This window comes from Engystomops pustulosus, chromosome 2 (assembly GCF_040894005.1).
Source record: "Engystomops pustulosus chromosome 2, aEngPut4.maternal, whole genome shotgun sequence".
NCBI classification, from domain to species: Eukaryota; Metazoa; Chordata; class Amphibia; order Anura; family Leptodactylidae; genus Engystomops; species Engystomops pustulosus.
Genome location: NC_092412.1, coordinates 216,362,028 through 216,386,644, shown reverse-complemented (window position 1 = coordinate 216,386,644; position 24,617 = coordinate 216,362,028). Strand labels below are relative to the sequence as shown.

The window sequence follows — 24,617 nt, the reverse complement described above, 5'->3', positions numbered from 1 at the left end:
GAACTTAAAGTTTACTTTTAGCTCTAATTTTGAGAGCATGAATTTTCTGGATATCACACTCAAAAGTGGAATCCAGGTAACAATCACTCCCTATGCCAAACCAACTACAGTGAATTCTATACTTGAGGCCACGTCATGCCATGCTCCACACATCATAAAAAACATACCAGTTGGTGAACTGATAAGACTTAAAAGAAACTGTTCCCAACAGACAGTATATCTGGAAGAAAGTCGGAAAAAATGCCAAGGACTGACGACTAGGAAATACCCACCTTGGATGCTGAATAGAGCCACAAACATTGTCAATAAAATCCCTAGAACTCAACTTACCAGTGAAAATAGGAAGCAAACCCAATCCTCCAACCCATCTCAATGTCCAATCACATTTGTCACAGCCTTTAGTTCCCAATTCACAGAGGTGACTAATATTATCAAAAAGCATTTACCATTATTATTGACAGATAATGCCATTGCAAAACATATAGAAGGGAATGTCAGGTTTGTTTCAAAAAAGGCACCTACACTAGCGAGCATTCTATCTCCCAGTTTGTTCAGCTCTGGAAATAGTATGAATAACACTTGGCTGTCCACGATAGGATTCTATAAATGTGGACATACCAAGTGTATTTGTTGTACACATGCAGAGCCCTCAAAAGAATTTTTGTCTTTAAGCACAGGGAATAAGTTTAAAATCACTCATTTCATCAACTGTAATACTACATTTGTCATTTACATCATTACATGCAATATATGTCAGATTCAGTATGTAGGATGCACAAGTGGACCACTGAAGACTCGCATTCGCCGTCACTTATCTGATGCCAAGAATAAAGATACAGTAAATGTCTCTATGGCTTCAAGACATTTTCGCAGTATACATGACGGCGATTGCAGTGCCTTCAGTTGTATCGGCATTGAGAAGGTGTTGAAACCAGTACGTGGGGGTGACCATAGAAGGAAACTCTTGAACCGTGAAACGTTCTGGATCTTTTCTGCAGAGACCAGAGCACCAAAGGGGTTAAATAAGAGATTAGATGTCATCTGTCAATATTAATTCAATGTGTAATTCTAGAATATGGGCCCATATGGGTACAAGGATATGAGTAGCTCCCTTGTGTGCATACTTCCTCACATGTTTTTTAATACTATGTTTGTTTATGTAAATGTTTACAATTGTTGTTACATCGAAGCTTGTTAGTGTGTTCCACCTGTGATAGGATCGGGCGTTTCCGCCCGAGGTCCGGTCACATGATCGAACACACTACTATTTAAATTCACGAACAAACTATTTTAAGTTAGCCATGAATAAGGGTAGTGTACCTACCCGAAACGCGTAGGCGACTTTTCATTGATTCACACCATGACTCCATGCGTTTTTATCCCATGTATTGGATTTGGAAAATAAAGATTAAGTGTTTTTTCAAAAAAACGAAAGTGGACCTGTGTTTGTGAAGCTGGACAAGACGTTTGCAGTTCTCAGCAATCTTATGGAAGCGGGATAAGGGTCCGTGCTCCACAGTCCCACAAGGGTATATAATCAACGATCCAGGTGAGCTGACACTTTCTTTGCTATTGACAGTGTTAGATAGCGTTACCAGAGGTTTCCGGTAACGCTATCACTCTAACACTGGGGCGTTTGATCAAGCACTAGGAGCTGCTTACTTTAGTAAGCAGCTCCTAGTGCCGAAAAATTGGGTGACGGGTCCTCTTTAAGTTATGTATCTGGCCGGCTGCTGAGTTCCTCAAGAATATCCCAACAATTGTCCATCAATATTTTATTATCAAATTCATATAAAACAACAGAGTGACTCTAGTAATAAAGTACTGACTTAAAGGCTATGGACAGTGAATAATATGTATATTTTATGTTTCTTATGTGCACAGCATTTTAAGAATTAGGGCTCTCACACTTCATGTCTGCATCTTCATATAAAGAAGACTGTGACGGTTCATTTTTCACAATACTTTTTGTTACAATGATGTTTTCATACTTTGGTTCTGAATCTTCTCCATTATCTGTGCTTTGGTAAATGTGATCAACATTTTGGGCTTGTTCCAGCATTCCCGGATCATGCAGGTTGGAGTACATGTTCTCCGGTTTATCAGAATAGCATGCTTTATCTAAAACATCCTCAGACAAGTGTTTCCGGAGAATCGAAGTACTTGGAAGGACTATTTTCTTTGTCTGGCTGTCTTGTACTTTATCAGTTACAGAGTGAGTCATTGTCATTTTAACTTCCTCTGGAAGAGTAGGCTGAGTAACCTTTGAGTTTGAATGTTGTAACAAACTTCTCCTTGTAGGTTTTGGGATTCCTTTCTGAAAACTGCCCAAACGTTTCAATACTGCCTGAACTGCTCCATCCACATTGCCCTCTGACTTTCTACGAGGCTTATAGGGCTTTTTGGGGGGACCCACAGTCACATAAAGGGTGGAGATATTGTGAACCTTCCTTTTCATTTCAGAGTTCTCTTTCAAGCCTCCTTCTGTAGCTTCTGTTTTAAAAGATGCCTTTTGAGCATTAGACATTGTCCTTCGGCGACCAACTGGGCCACTTCTCTGGAGTTTAGGATGATCCTCTGATTCTGGATTACAGTTTATTGTGTCATAGTGCTCATTGCTTTGTTGATCCTTTTGTGACTCATCTCTATCCAAGGTCTGTGATTGTATAGAGGGCAACTTTGGAAGACTAATTGCAAGTTTTGGTTTCCGAACAAGATTGGGTGTGTCAGTGGTGGATGATCTTCTACTTTCAAACTTGGTTCCTTCAGCAAAAGATACAGAAGGTCTTTTGGCTTTTGCTATGCTAGAGGTTCTAGGAATAGAAAACGGAAGGGATACATCATCTGTGTTTAATACCATGGCATCTGGGAATACATTGCATTTTGAACTTATTTCTTGAAACCCATCCAAGTCAGCAACAGACATTCCTATAAAACATAAAGATAAAAACTGAAGTAAATGATAGCTGAAATTCAGTCACAGTCCCCCATTTAATAAGATATTTGTGGAAAGCTTTCTATGAAATTGCATCTGAGCATTTAGAGGAAGGTGATTGTCTATTAAGTGAACACATGGCCAGCAATCTGTGACTTTTTGATGAGTTTCCACCCTGCACGTTAATTTTAAAAAAAAAACATCTGGTGCACCGAATTTACTATAGCCTGTAGCCTGTGTCAGAATACTGGTGCCCTGGGCAGATTAACACTGCCATGGACACTGGGCTGTATGAATATTGTAGCCCCTACAAGTCTGGAATTCACTTATGGTACTAGAATCAAGCTTCTTAGTAAATAGAGTATGTGTTCCTTCTTCTTGCTTTTAATCTGTGGTTTCAGGACCTTTGGAGGACCTGCAAATGACCTGAAATGGATCTTGTGTATATATATATATATATATATATATATATATATATATATATATATATGTATGGTTTAAGTGGCCATGAGTCCCCTAGAAGGCTTGGGCCCCGTGCTACCCCCTATTGTAATCCTGACCTGGTGCTGGACCTGTCGTTGGTTTCATTCCAACAAATAAGTGCTAGTCCAGAATTACTAAGAGGTCATACAAATCAATAAAATAGAATGAAGCAACGCTCCTCAAGCAAAGTGTTTTGTATTTTACCGGTGTTCAGGCAATGTTTCACCTTCTCAGTGAAGGCATTATCAAGTCTTCATAACCTCTTAGTAAATCAAGCATGTTGTGTGCCGTTGCTAGATGGGACACATTGATGCCAGTCTTAATAAATCTCCCTCAAAGTGTTGTAACAAATCATGAATTTCTTCCTGCATTTCAATATGTTATCACCCATTATGGCTTTTAGTTAATATAAATATTTGTACTACTACTGTCACCTTCTCTCGGAGGAACACAGTATACAGGTCCTTCTTCATCAGATTCAAAAGAAGAAAAGGAGTTTTCGGATAACCAGCCTGTGGAGGGGGATTCAATGAAGCTGTGGTTGAAGGGCAGCTCTGTGTCATGATGGGAAACTGTAAAATAAACGTCTTGTTAATAAATCTTCGTAGCGACCTATCTTCTTACATCACTAACTTCAATGGGGCTAATTTCTAAGGGCCCTGCGGACCACACTTTTGTCAGACATCCCAATGATTTCCGTTTTGCTCTGCTGGGACAGGGATCTAAAAGGGGTTTTTGGCGCACACGTTAGGTTGTTGGCGCAGCGCGCCGGCTTTGCAATACGAATGGGGGGGGGTGGCGGATCATCAGACGATCCAACGGATTCGGACAAACCACGGGATTTAATTTAAATATTGTGACGCAAGCAATGCACTTACGTGCACCAGGAAGAAGAAGGTGAACTCCGGCGGACCTGATCGGGGAAGCGTTACGTGCAGGATATTGGGCGTGCGATCTTCATGCATCGCGGCAGAGTTCATCCTCATCGGACAGTCCGGATTGGGGATCGCACAGGGGCCGGGTAACTAAATGTGCCCAAGTGTATTTCACTGTAAAGTTAATGCTAGTGGTCTAAAACAGTTATGGAAGATTTGGGAACTGGATATTTATCTGAAGTGTATATTTTCAACTATTTGTCTATATTTCTGGTTCTGTACCTCACAAAACAACAAACCTGATCCATTCTGAAAAACCAGATTCTGTTTTAACATGAAAATGATAGTTCTTGGTTCTACAGAAGATTGGGGTGACCAAAGTGACTAATCCCCCTCCAGCCTCTAAAAGTGACTAATCTGAGGCAACATATGAATCAAGCTATCCTCAAGCAATTGTTATTGTTAAATGAGTGGGGAGATTATATAGCCCTACCTGAGGGTGCTAATGGGGTCAAATCTGGAGACAGAGTCCCTTTAAATTGGCAGTTTTGTACACAATTGCCAACTTTTTTATGCCTGTATTGTATTTTACATACTGTTTATGAATATAAATGATAATTTATATTACATATAAAAATTATTTTACTAATAGAAATGTATAAAAAATGTTTTGTAGGAAATGTCCTTCCAAAGTACAGAGTATTCAATTGTGTGCTCTCCTATATTGTAGGTTTAGGATTGCTCTTTGGTTCCTATGGGCCTATCTATACCTTTCCCTGAATTCTTTATTTCCATGTTCTTATAAAATTATAGACTAAAATAAATAAGATATTTCTTACCAGTAACCCAAGAAACTTTATCAGTCCCAACAGAACAGCATGGCAAAAAGAAGCCTATGTTAGCAAGGGCCCCCTGGAAATTGTGTTTCATCCTTGATAGACATCCTCTGTCACCATTAGATGCTCTGCAAGGAAAAATATGAAATACATATCCATGTAAGCAACTAGAAATGGTAAATCAGTAAGTTCCTGTGTGTGTGGTTTAATAAGTGAGACATGGAGGTAATACGGCAATAGTTACTCCATAGCCTACTATTGTTACTTGATCACACTCTACCAAATGTAACACTTTTCTATATATTATCAGTGTTACTATACAATCTTCAAGGGATGTTCCCATTTCAGCAAATAAATGTTATTGATTGAATAATGAAAAGTCATACAATTTTTCAATATACTTCCTGTATCAATTACTTACAGTTTCCTAGATCTCTGCTTGTTGTCATTCTATAGAAAACTGTTTATTTTCAGAGAACAGAAATCTGACCATGGTCACACAGGTGCACGGCTCGTTATAACACACATCTCTGATTACTCTCTGTGATATAATGAGCCGTGCTCCTGTGTGACCATGGTCAGATTTCTGTCCACGGGAAGTAAATGAAGACGTTTTCTAATAGAATGACAGAAAACCACGAGGAATTGATACAGAAACTAAAATTGCTAAATTGCATAACTTTTCATTATACAAACAATAACACTAATTTGCTAAAATGGGAACACCCTTTTAAGAAGTTAGTTAATTGAAATCTAAACCTAGAGTACAATTGCAAGGGTTATATTACTTTGTGCTGAAGATCACAATTTTATAAAACCAGCCTGGGTTAGATATATACAGTATATTGAGGCTGACTGTGTATAGTATGGTATATATACTGGCACTGGCACCTTTACGTGTCTATTCTGAGAGGTACTGACATCATGTGTATGTGTAAGGACTTTTTGCCTCAAAGGCGTTATTAGTCCTTTTTTCACATGGCCACATAATTTCTTTTAATGGTGCACTCAATAAAAATAGATGTTTTTAACTTATTAATCCCTTATTTGTCTGTTTTTCTTGTATTGTATGCATGTGTGCCACATCCATGTCCCTCTCACTTAAGACAACACTGCAGTACACATAGATTTTTATATGAATAGCAACGGATTGGGGGTGGGATTATTCAAAAAATTATCTGAAATTACGGTTACTCTTTAACATAGCATCTGGTAGAAGTTGCTTTAAGGATGCTATTATATATAATACAGTACTGTAATAGAACACTGTAATAATGTAGTTCCTGCAGTAGGATACTATTTGTCCAGTCACCACTAGATGGCAGGTCTATGTCAATATTTAAAGAGGTCAGTTCCGTTTTTTGCTTCTTTAAAGTAAAATGAATATTCTTTTCATCAACCTTTTTATGTAAATTCATTTATGTAATTATCTAAACCTTGAAACCTCCATCAGTACATTAGAGGAGTACAGTATGTGCTTCCCAATTGTGTTTGGTGTCGGTGCAAACTTTGAAAGACAGAATATAGCCCATTGGGGGATCAACCATTGACCTGCTGCCTACCCTATCATTACCTCCATCTAGCCTGGGTGTTACGAGTCCATGAAGTATTTTCTACCATCTCACAACTTTCTTTTTCTTTGTTAATTACTTTACAGAGCTAAGTACCAACTGCACATATTGGAATTCTACTCTGTAAGCCCTCTCTGAGGGTATTTATAAAAAAAAATATCAATCAGATATTTTATCCAAAATATATAATTTACCTGTTTTTACCCTCAGGTTCCTTATTCCCACAGCAACAGCAGCAACAACAACAGCAGCAGCAAAGGAGTAAAAGAAGGCACAAAGGAACAAGAACCCCGGCAATTATGGCTGCTTTTTGGCTGGATGCTACAAAACATATACAGAAAAGAATAGGGCAAGCAGCAAGTTACACGCATAACATACAGGAATAGCTTTTACCTAGTAGCATTTTGTTAGTCTTCTGTGTTTCTGTCTTTAACTACTAATGCTTAAGTGACAACGATCCATGTGCTGCTACCATATTAACATTGCACAAATTATATTATTCTATTATATTGATTATTATATTATTATACAAAAACCATGTGCACAATATCCACCACTTGTGGGTTCAAATTGCACATTATCTAATTGATCTAAACTACAATTTCTCAGGTTGATAATACAAATATTTTCTCCTTAAAAATACAGACAGTGCAATTTTCTTTTGCAGTCTTCTAAAAGATTGCAGTCCTCTGGAAGACTATAGATCGGTTAAACACACACATCAGTTTCATATAATATTTGCTATTCTCTTTTCTCCCATATCAGTTTGACCTTATAACAAAAGTCTGCAGTTCAAGGAGAAACCATCGATCTGTGTGATCCTTCTGTTTTTATTTCACCCGCCATTTATTTTGTGTATACCACATTAGTTAATGATTGTTTTTTCAAGGTTACTGATCAATGCCATGCAAATGTTTCCGTCTGCTAGACAAAAAGATATTCGTAAATATCACTTAACACAAGACTATGCCTCAAAAGTGAAATGTAGTCATTTCCCAAGGTGCAGAGATTTATAATGGTGATCAGTAAAAAAGTATAGGAAAGATAAATAAAAAAGGGATTGTCTGGTCACTACAAGTTTTCCGCTATCCATAGGATAGGAAATAATTGGGTGTTGGTGAGGGTCCCATGGGTGAAACCTCCACAGATCACGAGAACAGTGGTCACATGTATTCCAAAATAATTATAGAAATTGCTAACTCACACGCTTCTTGAACAGAGCAGGCGCCAGCACTGGGCATACCTGCCGGGGCCCAGAGCTGCTGGGGGGCCGCCATAAGGCAGTACATAAGGAATCCATAGGGGGGAAGGGGGGCTGTATCTAATTAATTTATAGGGAGCGAGGGGGGCTTTATAAAAAATAACTATGATGGGGCTGTCTATAAAATAACCATGATGTGGCTGTATATAAAATAACCATGATGTGGCTGTATATAAAATAACCATGAGGGGGCTGTATATAAAATAACCATGATGGGGCTGTATATAAAATAACCATGATGGGGCTGTCTATAAAATAACCATGATGTGGCTGTATATAAAATAACCATGAGGGGGCTGTATATAAAATAACCATGAGGGGGCTGTATATAAAATAACCATGAGGGGGCTCTATATAAAATAACCATGATGTGCATGTATATAAAATAACCATGATGGGGCTGTTTGGGATGATAAACTAGGGAATATTTTAGGGAACAGGGACTGCTTTAGTTTCTGAATTTTTAATGCTGCCACGTGAGTTCACTGCAAAGGGGCCTACTGAAAGCTGAAGCCGACCCTGCTCTTGATTCACCTCAATGGTGCTTATGAGGATAGCACAATACTCAGCCAATTCTGTCAATGCCGGTGGCAGTGTACAACTTATCACTATAATCATTTAGGGCACAATGGACCACTGTTTCATGATCTATGTGGGTCCTAGTCTTGGGCCTGTGGATAGGTAAAACATGTAGTGAATGGACAACCCCTTTAAGCAAAAGTGGGTGAATGAACAGTAGAAAGCTTGCTTACTCAGTTGGCATGTTCCATGTTTTGGGTCACAAGGTCCACCACTGCAATTACAGATGCCTGAGCAGTTGGATCCAAAATATCCATGAGGACACGATTCATTACAGCTGTATACATAAAAAATATATATTTCTAGTTATGTGGTCAGATATACAATACCTTCTTTATACATTGGTTTGTATGTAAGACATTTTTGATGTAGCTTACATTGTATACATTGGATTATATTATAATTGTATTATACCGGTAATTTATATTAATACCATGGCGCTGTACATTACCATATGAAAAGAAATTACATATAACATTAACAACTACAATAGACGTCACCTAAATGCAAACTGTAAACCTACAATTTACATGTGGAGAAGTTAGAGAAAACAAGTGAGGGTATAATATTATAATATTGTGCTGCAGGTAGTTGGTGTTCCAGAAGGGTTGGGTGTTCAGGTCACTTTTCAAGGTTTCCATATCATAGGAAAGGCATTGGAGTCATCTTAGATTTTTCATTGAATTTACTGGGCAAGGTGATGGACTGTAAATAAAATTAAAATAACCTGCTTTGAATCCCAATGTACTAAATTTTATGTTGGAATATTATATGTATGTTTATGAAAAAATAAATAAAACCAAGTCTAAAAAAAAAAATGACTGGGCAATGGGTAGCCAGTGGAGGGTTTGGCAGATGCAGAGATGTAGCAAGTGGAGAGGTATCTAACGTGGAGTAGATTGGTGGTGACAGAGGAAGACTTTGTAGTAGACTCTGAATGCAGGAAGTCCTACATTTTTTGTAGTAGCAGGTAGGGTATAAGTACCTGAATGTATGACGTGAGATAATACACCAACACAGCTAACTTTGGAACTGGGGCACTCAAGAAGCCATGGTGGTGGATAGGTCTGAGTAAGGGAGTTGTTGACTGAGATATGGTGGTCACATGGCAATAACCCCATACTAAATTCTCAGCAGCTGTTGGTCGTGAAAATCGAGGATTTCTATAAACTATTCAAAGGCAACGTTATAGATGGAGAAGAAGGCAGGTTCTCTCAACACACTTGGCCAAGAGCGGATGGGATGAAAGGTGGAATGATAGTAAGAGATTGATAACTTGTTGGAAGAGAACTAAAACAAATTAGTGAGATAGGGTAGTGTCTGGACAAAGAGGATGGGTCTATGTATGTTTTTTTAAGGATGGACGAGATAAAGAGACAATCTTGGTGAATCGCGCTGGACTTCATCCTCGTCGGACAGTCCGGATTGGGGATCGCGACAGGACTGGGTCAGTAAATGTGCCCCAATATTCGAACTACACACGGCAATGCTGTAAAACTTATGTGAATTATTGAATAATGAATCATACAAAAATGTCTGAAGGTCCTGCCAGAACCTGAAAACTCATTCGATGGTGGTGGAACAGAAAAAGGGACTAGGTAGCGGTTTGGACCCCATAGCCTCCCTCTTGCAAACACCTATACAATGTCTTACCTCTGTTTCCAGTATCCAAAATCACAGACACACTCTCCTGTTACTGAGTCACACTTCCCATGGATGCAGAGCGAACACATTTGCTTGCAATTATTTCCATAGCTTCCAGAAGGACAAAAAAATTCGCACCTTTGGAGATGGGTAAAAAAAAATTAAACACCTAAATCAGACCAGGCAAAGTAGACTTAGTTTATATAATCCAAATATCAATTCACGGTAAGTAGTCCCCTATGATTTGTAAAGTGCTACGGAATATGATGGCGCTTTATAAATAAAGATTATTATTAGTAAGTAGCTGCAAAAAACATTGGTTTATTCTCTATTTAATTATGTTGAAACTGTGACTTGCAAGCTTTGCAGCAGACAGCGAAGAGTGTACCGATAACTATATTGTGCTGCTATACACATTTAGAAGCCTTTATATGCCTCTTTCTTGTCAATGCCTGGTTTCTGCCATCTCCTAAAGACTGTATTAATCTCTCATATGTATATCACTTGTTAGATTTGACTGTCATTGCACCTATCCATTGATAGTCTAGGCTAGACGTGTACAGTAAGTAAATATAGCCAATTACCTTGGTCCCATCCTCCCTGGATCACAATTTAGGCATGTTCCACTCTCTTGACTACATTCTTCCTCCCCAAGACACTTTGGGCATTTCTGTGCACAGTTCTCTCCATAATATCCAGATAAGCAAGATGAATCACAGCGTGTTCCCATCCAGCCGGGCTCACAGGACACACAGGAGCCATTGAAAGAAGAGCAGGATTGGCCCCCTTTGCACTTTCCACAGCTGTGAAATGAGTAAAACTAGAATTCATTGTAGTTTGTAGTACTGGAAAATGCTACAATGATAACCTGTTATTTAGTTAACCTTAGATATAGAAATGTTGCTTAATAACATGTATCATCACAAAACAAATTTATACACATTTGTACAACTCTATATTGCTGCAGTCGCAGTATATACAGTCATAATAAAAGAAGTCCTGGGAAATATGGTTCCTTAGGAATTTCTTAGTAGGACATATCTATCATCAGTAAAACTGTGCCCAATTGATTATTGTGATCAGTGTAGGACTGGCCAGAGTAACAGGGGATCCTACAATGAACTCTGGTTCTAAGCCATTACCTGCATCCCAGAGGTAGAGTAGAAGACAACCCAATTCGGAAACTTGTAAGGTATATCTCCACAGATATGATGTAGGCCGCCATGATAATTTTATTGTGAGTGCCTAAGGAATTATCTAATTAAAACTGATTGATTACTATTTCCCAACTCTGAATATGTTAAAGAAAATTGATAATTTCGTCGGCCAGGACTGCGAAAGGAGTCTTTGAGTTTCAGTTCTAGCCAAGGGAGCCCCCTCTCTATCTTTTTTTAAATTTTTTAAATTCCTACAGTTTATACTGTCTTATGGTGAACTTAAAAGAAAAGGAGTGAACTTTAGACCTCCATTAGTTGGCTTAGTTAGAAAAATTCACTGTAAATTTGCAGTGTTTTCTGGAACCGTGGAAATTACTACTTTTTCCAAAGCCAAACCTCTTCCCCCCCTTTTAAAATGTCTCCATAATAAAATAATCTAAAATCAGAAAGCAAGCAAGGCACCTTTTAAAGGGTCTTCTTGCATCAATCAATGTTACTTTTATATTACTAGTACTTGACTGTAAATCATGTAACTATTACTGACTTTCCACCTAAATGGAAATGAATTGAGAGTTACAGTTTATTGTCCCACAGTTCTCAGTCTGCTCAACCTTGTATTATTTTTAATAATCTCTATAATCTCTATTGCATCTATAAATGTCAAATCATAAACAATTTCTATGCTTTTACCATTTGAGTCATAACATGGTCTGCCTCCCGCCGGGTGTTGTTAATAATGTATTTTAATCCTTTCCTGCAGTGAGATTAAATAACATATTGCAAAGGTCTCCATGGAAGATCCTTCTGCAGATTAGACATCAATGTTTAAAGGGGTATTCCAGGAATCAGCATAATTCGTATGCAAATGCATACTCAAAATATAAGCTAATGTGTAATTAGTTGTTATTTAAAATTTTGCTCCCCTTAGCAGAAAAATGCTGGTGACATACAATGTAATGGAGAATTAAAATGCTACTGGCCCTTTAATCAGTCCGTTAATTTCCTCCGCGCGGTCCGTCGCAGAACAGAAGATGGCCGCTGGTCACATGTCCACATCACATGTCCTGCACCTGCCTGGGCAGGTCATGGGATCACCACTATGTTTGGCTGTAGTCAGTTGGTTGCAGTGCATTCAGTATGGTCAGTGTTTTGGTGATGGCAGTTACACATCATTACTATGGTAACAGAGCAGGAAAACCTGTTACATCATCACTGGGAGCAGAGCCTGAGAGGTAGGAGGAGTTACTGGGAACTAAAGGATCATGGGACTTGTATTTTCCTGTGGCGGCCATCTTGTTGATAACTCCACCTACTTTAGAGAGGACATAAAATGTTGTGAATCATAAAATCAAACTATTTAAGCTCCATTTTGTGACTAATGACATTGAGTATTGTTGTATTCATTTATTTATATCATCATGGGTTTTTGTGTCAGACATTCATATTCTTGGAATACCCCTTTAAAGATATTGGTTCCCAATTTACAATCAGCTACAAAATTAACCACCTATATTGTACAGCCACATAAACACCTATGACTGATCGCGGAATAGGTAGAGGTAGAATCCCTTGGTCCTAAAAAAGATATCAAATGTGTCTGATATCACAATGCCCCAATGTGACAATACTTTATTGTGACATCACAATACGCTTTGATAAAAATACCTCGTAGTGACATCAAAGTGCCCTAATGTGACAAAGCCCTGGTCTAGGACAATGGTGGCACTCAGAGCCTCCGATGTGGGCACCCAGCCCTTTACCCCATCACGGAGCTCAAGAGACAGGACATAATGCCTCTTCCTGGAGTCCTAGGTAGCCCAGGACTATCCAAGTGATGTTCTGAATGAATCTTACTTCTGTCATCATATTGGTGTCCTCAGGGCGCTTATATGATTTAAGCTGAGGCAGCAAAGTTAAAAACAAGTTACTGCTTAATTTGCCGTGTTGGCACTTTATTGTAAGTAAGTGGATTTTGGTTGGAGTTTAGACACTGGTCTATGACAGTAGTGGCAAACCTATGTCATGAGTGCCAGGGGTGGCACTCAGAGCCCTGTCTGTGAGCACCCAGGCCATCCCCAGGCACAGAGTTCTATTCAAGACTTTCACCTCCAGTTCCAGGCTGCTGAGGATGTATCATGATCATTCTTGGTTGCTTGGAACCGCAAAGGGCATGATGAGGTGGGAACTGAGATGGATTAATATTGGTGCTCCTGTTTCAGGCCCCACAATTCTATCTGTTCTTGTGATACTGGAGGGAAGCTACAGTGATAATCTGAATTTCTCCCTTTCTTTCTACTGTATCTGTATCCTCAGGATACAATTGAAAACTGTGACAGAGCAGGCAACAATAAGTTACGGCTTAAATTGCCATATTGGCACTTTGTGAAAAATAAGTGGGTTCTAGTTGCAGTCGGGGCACTTTGTCTGTAAAAGGTTCTCCGTCACTGGTCTAGGGCATTCAAAACCATGGTTTGTGAAAGGCCATGAATGATCTCTAGTAGTTCCTGTTAAGGGATTCATCAGTGGACAGCCATGGGAACAACACAGGGTTCCACTACAAGTTAATCAATTTTGAGAGGACATGGTAGTAAGGTACCTGGGAGTAGGGGAATAGTGGGATTGGTGAGTAGTAAATGCTATTTTTAACCAAACACGTAAAGATGTTTCTTTACCTTTTACACTTAAAATAAAATGGTGAAGGAGAAGAAGTCACTCTATTTAAATTGACCTTGAATGTTGAGAAAGAGCTCAGCATGGCTTCTTTTTTTTAGGATCATACAATAAAGGATACATTTTAGCAATCTAAGTTATCTTATCTCGCAGCTATATTTAACTTTGACTTATTTTTTCACAGATAAGTTGTATTTTTCAACTACAGGTTTTTGGCCTTTAACTTAATGACAATACAATAATCAATTATGGTATTTATTTTTAGTATGTATACTACGTAAGTTTTATTAATTATGCTGTAAAGAATTTGACAAGAATTCATTTTTCTGGTTAAGGGTTTACTTTTTGTGGGATGAACTGTACTTTATTAGTACAATTTTGGGCTACATATGGCTTTTTAATTAATTTGTATTCCATTTTTTTGTGAAGGAAAGATGACCAAATATATGCATTTCTGTAATTTTTATTTTATAGCATATTCATTGCAGGTTAAATAATGATATAGATTTATTTTACAGGTTGTTAGAGACATGGTGGTACCAAATGTGTATGGATCTTGGTGTCTTTTTTACCCATAAGGTTTATATGTGGTAAAAGTGGCATTATGGGGGATTTATCTTCTTTATTCATAATTTTTTACCCTTTTTTGTTCTACTATGGGGCTAATGTATTGCAATATATAAGTTCTGTCATCCTATACATATACATAGGCTGATAATAGCCTATTTGATCCTTTTGGTAGGCCTTGGGTCCTTATTGTTCATAAATAGTCGATGAAAATCAATTGCCATAAAATTCTGGGAATGTAAATCTCTAGCTGTTCCTGTGACTTACCTTTTTTCACAATTGGGTCCATAATATCCGGAAGGACAAAGATCCGTACATCTTATTCCTCTGTATCCTGGGTAACATTCACACTTGCCAGTTTTGGAGTTGCATTTACCATTTATACAGTTACACTGGAGTTTACATCCTTGGCCATACCATCCTTCTCGGCACATGCAGCTTCCATTTTGTAGACAGGGGGATCCATTGCAGGCACAGGTTATACTGCATCGAGATCCCCACCAGCCGATGTTACATATACACTGTCCATTTGTCTGGTTGCAGAATGAATTTTCCAGGTTGCACAGACATTGTTTATTGCAGTGCTGAGCCCACCAGCCTGGATCACACTTACACAATCCAGTAAACTGATCACAAGTCCCATGTTGACCGCAGTGGCAGATATTCTGGCAATATGGCCCCCATCGCTTAGGATTGCAGGTACATTTGCCTGTCACACCATCACACTTTCCGAAGGGATAACATGAACACCGCTGCTTGCAATCTGAACCCCAGTACTGATCAGGGCAAGCTACAAAATAAAGGGGAAATAATTTGTTTACATCAATCTTTCCATCATCTATCTATCTATTTAGATCTGCTAATCTGGTTATCTGTTTGATGATCTCTTTGTTCACTATTGCAACATGATGCAGACATCTTTGATCTTATCCTAAAACAAAATTAAGGGGTTTCCAACAATTAAAGGGTAAATTCTTAGCCCAATAATGCCCTTTCCTTGAGATTATTCATTATGGTTATTGGTGGGTGTTATATGGATCTAATGACAGAATGATGCCATCAGAGAATCCTATAATGCTGTAAATTCAGGTCATTAGTGGCCCTAATATGGACTATATCACCTGGATATATTAAAGTTGTGTGAATCCAGCCTTAGTTTATGGATGTTGGGCCTACATAAAAAGGGAAAGTGATTTACTATAACCAGAGAAAATGTAAATTGTGAATTGTAGGACATAAAATGTCCCTTCAGGAAACCGTGATTTGCAACGCAAGTGTGAAAGATGCCTAAGATCTGGGCCATAATGCAAACTGGCCCTCCTAGACCACTTATAATACTTGCATTTTCTTGTGTGGCATTTGGACCCCCTTTAGGCACTGAAGTGCAAATACATCTGCTATCTGTGCACACTGAAATTTGCTGTAAAAAATTGGCTTGTTTTACTCTAAAGTAATATCCATTGACACTATACTATTCAGGCATTATAATTATTTTACATAATTTTTTTATCGTCTTGGTGGTAAGACATAAAGCATTTGGACTCTTTTAAGGCCTTAGAAAAATGTATTTTCCATTGCAGGTGGTCCCCTACTTAAGAACACCCGACTTACAGAAGACCCCCTTGTTACATACGGACCACTGGATGTTGGTAATTTATTGTACTTTAGCCTTAGGCTACAATAAACAGCTGTAACAGTTATCAAAGTCTGTAATTAAGTTTTATTGTTAATCCTGGTTCTTATGACAATCCAACATTTTTTAAATACAATTGTCACAGAGGACAAAAAAAAATTGTCTGGGGTTACAGTTATAAATTATACAGTTCTGACTTACATACAAATTCAACTTAAGAACAAACCTACAGACCCTATCCTGCACGTAACCCGGGGACTGCCTGTATATTACCATGAGAAAAATGGAGCAGCCAGGAAGATGGGCTGGCCAAATTAAAGAAGGGCTCCCTGGGAGTCACAAAGGACAGCAGCTATGTCGGTGACAGTGACTGAAGACGCTATAAACTACAGAAGTCTATGTAAATGTACTCACGTGAATTGCAATCTGCACCAAAGAAACCTGGTTTACAACGGCACACTCCTGGTCTTATACAAATTTCATCGGCTTTGCAGGCATCAGCCCCCTCACAGATTGCTGGGGTGAAAGAAAAAGCATCATTACAAAAGAGACAACATTTTGTTGTAATATGTCTTAATACATATGGTTACAGAAAACGTTTCTTTCCACATATTTCTCTAATTAAATTCAAAATCTTAATAAATCTTGTTCCACCAAGATGGACTCATAGGTTACTTTAGTTTATATTTGCCCATAAAAGATAATGGAAAGAAAAGGTATTGAGGGTTTCAGTCTTAGTAAAAGTAAACCATAATGACTTGCTGATCTTTGTGGTACTCTGCAATGTTGGGGCTACGACTTGGTCTCAACAACTCTATACCCAACTTTATACCACTGTGTTCTAAGAAGTAAAAAGGGTTTGGGATAGCATGTCCTATATCTTTGACTTGACATCCTAGTTCATCTGGTAAAGTGGCCCTGTCAACGTTCAAGGATGATCATTATAACTTACCAGCTGTGCACTCTCGCCCTTCCTGTTTCCAGCCCGGGCAGCACACCAGCCCCTTGCTGACACTGAGGGAAGGGAGAAGCAGGAAGTTTATTAGTTTTACCATTTTCTGTTAATTACATCTGTAATTCAGTTACTTTCTCTATACATTCCAAGATCCTACAATGCAGAGGTTTTTTTTTTTCAGCCTGGTTGATACTGAAATACAACTGAAATACGAGCTTCATTTAGCTCCAGGCTTCAGACTTCTTCATTCATTCTTTAAGGACAGTGGGGACCCAGGGCCTGGTAACTGAGCGCTGAAGTTGGCTATGGTAGAATCCATGTGGAGTAAAAAACAAATACTGAATGTTTAGTTAAGAGAGCCATGGCATCAGTTGCCAGGTTGCACCTGTTTTTCATATGTGGCACATGTATTTGAAATGGCCTGGAAATCAGTTTTTCATTTTCTAGCTGTCAGATGCTAATAGATGTTCAGCAGCTAAATAAAAGTGTATTTAAACATGTACCCCAATAATCTAAACACATTGTCAGCACACAGCATCTCATAGAACAGAGGAATCATGAAGTGTCTGCTTAAAGAGTCCCCATCCACAGTCTGAAATTTTACAATGACCATCACTAAGTTATAGGAGGTAAATCAGCAATACATCTGAGTAAAATTGTAAAGTAAGGCGGTTAAAAATAATCTGTATTGTGTAAAGATCACTAGGGGATTAAAATTTGAGAACTTTCTTTCATGGGCAAACCCCCTTTAACTTGTTTCCTTGATGACATTTTTCTACTTCGACTTTCATTTCTACTCAGGCTATGCTTGCAAAGTGACTCAAGGGCACTGGCTCGGTGGCTGAAATGATGAGCTTACCCAATCCTCATGTGTGTCTCTACATCAGCCTTGATGTATAAGGGGGTTGGCTTTTAGACTCAGTTTATTTGCTTAACCAGCTGGGATTAAAAAAAGAACACTAACTCACCCTGCTCTGGCTTCTGGTTGCCACTCTGCTCTAGAATTTCCACGTGTAAGAAGTTTTAAGGGGTTACTGGACCCGTTTCATCCAATGACTGCGCTCCTTAGACTTGTGTACAACAAAGGAAGTGAACAAACCTGAAAAAACGTCCAAGGATGACGTATAGTGGATGAAGCCCCAGGGTGTTGTTGTTAGCTCTCTTTTAAAAAAAACAAAACATATACACCTGTACATTGGCTACAGAAAGTATTCAGACCCCCTCAATTTATTTTTTACTCTATTCAGACCCTTTTCTGTGACACTCATATTTAACTCACATGCTTGAGATGGTTCTACTACTTTAAAAGCAGGTATCAAAAAATACAAATTGGTACTATACTCACAAGCAATTATAAATATTAAATAAATTTTATTAGTTATGCAAAAAATTATTAATAACAACAAATTTACATAGCATGGTAGTTGTACAATGGGAATACATGATTAAAAACAGTGCATAGCCACATATAGAATAAGCACAGTGCCATAGGGAATAAAATGAATCTGTATGGAGTAGGAAACCTAGTAACTAGAGGTAGAAGACAGCTATATACAAGCCTCAGCTTGCTTACATGGACAGCTCTAAAACAATACTAGAAAGTCATTGCCATACCAGGATACCGGGTGTGCACTGTGTAGCCCCAACACGTGTTTCGCCCACTGGCTTTCTCAAGCTCCCCCTGATGCCTGCAGGCCATGTGTTCAGTAGTGCTATGCCTCAGCACTCTCTTGGCTCTCCCTGCAGAGACCTCAGGAGAAAGAGACCAGAACTTTCCACCCCAATGGTTTATATAACCTTTGGGAGTGTCTAGCCAGGTGTATCATCCAACCAGCACCTCTGTACAATACAATGATAACAGTTCATGTGATTGGTCCAATAATCAACATTACTACCAGGCCGATATTAAGCAACTGCTGTACCAAATGGAACCAGTAGATGGTGGCATTGTTAAGGGGAGGACATCTCTCATTAAAGGAAACCTACCACTTAAAGGGAACCTACCACCACAAATCTACCTAATAAAGGTAGATCGGGTGGTAGGTGGATCAATGGGACGTGAGGATAGCCCTTTTAAGGGCTAATCCTCACGTCCCCGCAATTTTTTGGTAACTTTTATCTAACGTTTATGCTAATTTTATTATGCGGCTACTGGGGCGTGGAGTAGCCGCATCTGAGGTTACACGAGGAGGCTACTCCACGCCCCGGTAGCCTCTTTTCTCCTCCTAGTTACCATCTTCGGCGCGCAGCTGCTCGTAGCTGCGCGCCCTCGTCCGACGATCCTGCAGTCTGCGCATGCGCAGAACAGCAGGCCCGCGCCTGTGCAGCCCCGGCTTCGAAGCAGTGACCGCACAGGCTACCGGGGCGTGGAGTAGCCACCTCGTGTAACCTCAGATGCGGCTACTCCACGCCCCAGTAGCCGCATAATAAAATTAGAATAAACGTAAGTTAAAAGTTACCAAAAAATTGCGGGGACGTGAGGATTAGCCCTTAAAAGGGCTATCCTCACGTCCCATTGATCCACCTACCACCCGATCTACCTTTATAGGTAAATTTGTGGTGGTAGGTGCCCTTTAAAAGTGGTAGGTTTATACACATATACATGGCACCAGCTCAGGGTGAGCTGGTGCCAGAGCATATTTTTGTTAGGGGAACAAAGCCCCTATTGCAGAATTATAAGTTATATTAACTCATAACTTGGCGCACCGCACGTGGGCACGTGCGTGCGCCAGATTCTAAAGTGCTGGAGAGCTGGTGACGTCACCAAGCTCTCCAGCACAGGCGCGCCTGCGCATCTTAGCACGGCCTGTTTCCCCGTGCTAAGTTGCACAGGCGCGCGTGTGCCGGAGAGCTCGGTGACGTCACCGGCTCTCCAGCACTTTAGAATCCGGCACACGCACGGGCGCGCGCATGGTGTGCCATGCCCAAGTGCGGTGCGCCGCGTTATAAGTTAATATAACTTATAATTCTGCGATAAGGGCTTTGTTCCCTTAACAAAAATATGCTCTGGCAACAGCTCACCCTGAGCTGGTGCCATGTATATGTGTATAAACCCATCACTTTTAAGTGGTAGGTTTCCTGTAACCTGTAACCAGGCAAATCGATATAAAACCAAAATAAGTACCTTTCAGAGCCGGTTACCTGTGTGCCGGACATGTCTTTATAAATTGAGACTGCAGTCTGTCTACTTATGTATTAGGTTATCAATGGCCACTACAGCAAAATCTTTTATAGGTTTGCCCTATACTATGCCTGGAAAGTGGTGGTGATGACATGGAAGGACTATGACCCTCCACCGCTGAAGAGGTGGATATCGCTCATTAATAGTGTTGCCCCCCGTTACAGTTCAGTGTACATTAATAGGAAGTTCCCCCAGAAATTTGAGCGTATCTGGTGTATTAATCCCCATACTGCTCTATAATTCTCTAAAGCAGTGGTGGGGAGCCACTCGGAGCCCTTTCTGTGGGCACCCGGGCTATCACCCCAGAACACCAGACAGGACTCCAAGAATCTTCCTGGAGTTCCAAGCTACTTAAAAGATGCTGCTTTCAGTCATATTTTGATACTTACTTTGCTACTTGGGACTGTAGGAAGAGGGAGAATTAGACAGGGTCGAATTATTTTTGGAGGACCTCCTGCTGGCCCCATGATTCTATGTGTACAGAGGGAAACTGGAAAGAAGCTAAAATGATTAAAAATTTTGATCTTTCTACTGTGTTGCTGTCCTCAGGAGGCCAATATGATTGAAAGTTGTTGAACAGGGAGCAATAAGTTACTTATAATTTAATTTTTGGTTGGCACCTCACGATAAATAAACAGGGTTTTGGGTTGCAGTTTGGGCACTTAGCCTCTAAAAGGTTCGCCATCACTGCTCCATAGTTTTCGTCTACTTCCATACTAAAGGAGAACGAGTGCATTGGTGTGCGTGTGTGAGTGTATGATTGTCTATTGTCAGGGTTAAGTTTCTCCCATCAAGTGGACTGGCTACTAGTCCCTGCTGTTCATTATATAGCGTTTTTTATATACCACACACATTTTTATGGACATTATATCATTCTGTCTACTCCTTATCATTGTTATATAATTCTCCTGTAATGTGGGATAAATGAGTGATAGCCAGTGTTCTTGTTGGTTAAACTGTTTATTGTATTTGTATAAAATTTTTAAAAATTGCAAAAATAAAATCTTTCAAAAAAAAAAAAAACTTGTACTCAAGTCAGGGGGGTGGGGTTCTGGGCACAGCAGTCAATGAGGCGCCAGCCCTCACGGCCACATCTTTACATAACTGCGCCTCCCTATGTCCCTGTAATCTCTATCTCATCTCATTTCTCTCGCATTCTCGCATGCACAAGAATTGGGACGAGACCGCAGCAGACTAAGGAGAGGACAAGAAGCCAGGAGGCAGGGTACAAAGAGATAAGGAGGAGCGGTTATGTAAAGATGTGGCCGTGAGGGCCGGCGCCTCCTTGACTGCTGTGCCCGAAACCCCACCCCCTGGCTGGAAGTGAATATAAATGAATTTTTCCAGCTGCATGCAGTGGTCTCAATATATAAAGACATGTCTGGCACGCAGGTAACTGGCCATACAAGGTACTTATTGTGGTTTTATATCGATTTGCATGGTGAGAGGTTCCCTTTAAGGAGAAAATACTCTTTCTCAAAGGTGTCGTCCTATTGAACCAATACAGAATGCCGGATTAGTTGGCCATACTTCTCCTAGAAGGTGTTAAAGGTTCACAATTACGTAACATAACCTGTAACACCACAAATAATTAAGCAATAAGAATTAATCACTGGATCAACCATCTTTTCCATGACAAGCTATAAGTTCTACCAGTAGAAATCTACCACCAGGATAAAGAATTGTAAACCAAGCACACTGACATAGTGGTAAGTGCCCCCTCTGGCAAGTTCTGATTTTCTTTTAGTTTCTTAGGACCTTGTTTTTACAATATATGGTTTCACAAATTATGCAAATGAGCCTCATGGGCTCCAGGCTCGATGGCTGTCAATGGAGCTTGGAGCCCCAAAGGCTCATCTGCATAATTTATAAACCTCTTTTTCTTCAAAACAAAGTCACACAAAGCTACAAGAAGATCAGATCCTGTCAGAGGGGGCACACACCAGTATGTCAGTGAGCTTGGTTTACTATCCTTCATCCTGGTGGTATATTTCCTTTAACTCGATTTCCTAGGATCATACACACATTCCATATGTTATCTGACTAATAATGTTTTAGAGGCAAAACTATGTTTATATCCTCCATTTTGATGAATCCCGTGGTCTTACTATCCTTAGAGTCAGCTACCTGACACTGGTGGCAAAAGATCATATAAATGTCAACTAAAATTTCTTAAGTGTTTTGTCATGTCAGATTTAGTTTAGGGGAAGGTGCACCTTCAGGAACATGAACCCTAAACTTGTAGCTATATGCAGCCATGTTATCTTTACCTAAATGCCTCTTCTCAAATTGTGAGGCATATTTAGCTAGTGAGGTTTCCCCAGTTTTGCTAAGGAGTAACTTGGGCGATAGTTTTGCAGTTATACTTGGTTCATTAGACTAATGTAAAATGTATAGTTATATACAGGCAAAGGTAAGAGGAAGACAAGTAACCCAGGTCAAAAAATGCCAATGAAACTAATATATTTAGTAGTAACATTTCTACGTTTTGACTCCTCATCAGTTGTTGCTTGACAAAGACTCATATAGAGTCGAAACCTTGCAGTGTTACTGGGTGGATAACATCTTACACTGATGTAGATGCTTTTCCCATAGCCACAGTTTTACATAAAAAGTATTGTGTCATGTATTTACTGGCATGCAGGTTAGCTTTACCACTGTCTTACTTTGTATACTGAGCAGTCTCGGAAATCTGAGAAAGTCTAGAAATGGATTTTCCTATTGTCGGAAAGGAAATGTGACTGCACACAAACAGGATGTCAGAACAAATGTATACAAGCATGCTATAACTGTGCATGGTCCAGGAATGACAATGAAGATGGAAGACAACCTTTACCAGAAATTAAGATTTCGCAAATATTACACCCAAGACATAAAATTGAACAAATATTAGTAGATCAAAGTAGAGAGATTGTTGCCTTTCTCTGCTTTGTTGTGTCAGCCATTTTTCACAAAAAGTAAGTCATATAGAATTTTTTAGCAGTTTTTTTCCCATCAACTGAAGACCCACATTTATTTTGTCATCATTGCTAATTGAAGCTCCTTCAAAAACCAATATGGCTGAACTTCCTGTTCCTGTCACCTCATCAAAAATTTCACTGGTACAACTGAATATTGCGAATCTCATAAACATAATGAAACCTTAGCTGTTGCTCAATCCTATCAGTTTACATACTACAAAATTTTACATTTCAATTGAGAGTCAAATTTTTGAATGTTTTATATTCTTCATAACTTTTTTATCAGCTGTCAACTGGATCTTCAACCATTCACATTAGACGTTACTATCCTCGATCTGGACCACCATTTATATACTACAGCTTAACCAAAGGAAATAAAGAAGCAATTTTTTTTGTATCAGACTTTCAATTATATGATCTCAGAACATGAAATAGAACTCGGAGGGATTGGCACTGTTTTTGGTGCTCTTACAAATCTATAACAATGACCCGAATATTTAAGATACATTGTTGTTGAATTTTGCCACTTCAACTCTTACCGATAATCGGAGGTGAAAGCACAAGGCTTTATTATAGAACTACCTCAACGGTGGTCTTATTTGTAAAGACGTCTCCATGTAGTACTAATGAATTAATTATTAATAGAGTCTTTTAAGGTAATTTATGTAAACTAATGTATAGAATTATGTATCTATTGAGCACTTGACCTGACGTTCCTCTCCTGACTGCACCATCAGAATAATTACATACTGCAATTTATAGGAAGCCATCAGTATAACTCCATACAGCTCCTCTATTTCCACTTCATAAATTGTTGCATATATCAACGTGTTATATTACCTGTTAATATTACCTGATAACCAAAGTGAAGAGTAATAATAATAATAATTCCTTTATTTATATAGCGCACACAGATTACACAGCGCTGCACAGAGCTTGCCAAATCAGTCAAGAGTGTAGTGAAATCCTATATATATATATATATATATATATATATATATATATATATATATATGTATATATATATATGTATATATTATAAGAATATTATAAGGTAAAGCTTACATGGTTACTTACCTATCCATTTTACAGACATTTTTTCCTGTAGGATCCAGGTCTTGAGAGGTCACTTTTTGTAGCCATGTCCAGAGTATCAGCATCAGTCTTAGCTTTCTGTTATAACTGGACATTTTCACTGTGCAGCTACATGGAATAAGTCAGGTTAGGAGACGAGCTGAAAGATAAGCCGGCTGCTATGGAATACCTCCATCATAGTCTCAGGCTGAGTCCTCTCTTCCCTGCTGTATCCA

General features: G+C 39.1%; 1 protein-coding gene across 1 annotated transcript; it reads right to left on the bottom strand.

Moving 5' to 3' along the window:
• Positions 1-1,760: 1,760 nt before the first annotated feature.
• SCARF1 (scavenger receptor class F member 1) lies at positions 1,761-24,617 on the bottom strand. Its single transcript, XM_072138133.1, has 11 exons — positions 24,385-24,617; positions 17,164-17,225; positions 16,626-16,727; positions 14,846-15,368; positions 10,769-10,987; positions 10,194-10,322; positions 8,714-8,817; positions 6,895-7,021; positions 5,133-5,257; positions 3,853-3,990; positions 1,761-2,928 (listed from the first exon to the last, which is right to left on the bottom strand). The coding sequence occupies exons 1-11, from the start codon at positions 24,495-24,497 to the stop codon at positions 1,889-1,891; spliced, it is 2,682 nt and encodes an 893-aa protein (XP_071994234.1). The 5' UTR covers positions 24,498-24,617; the 3' UTR covers positions 1,761-1,888.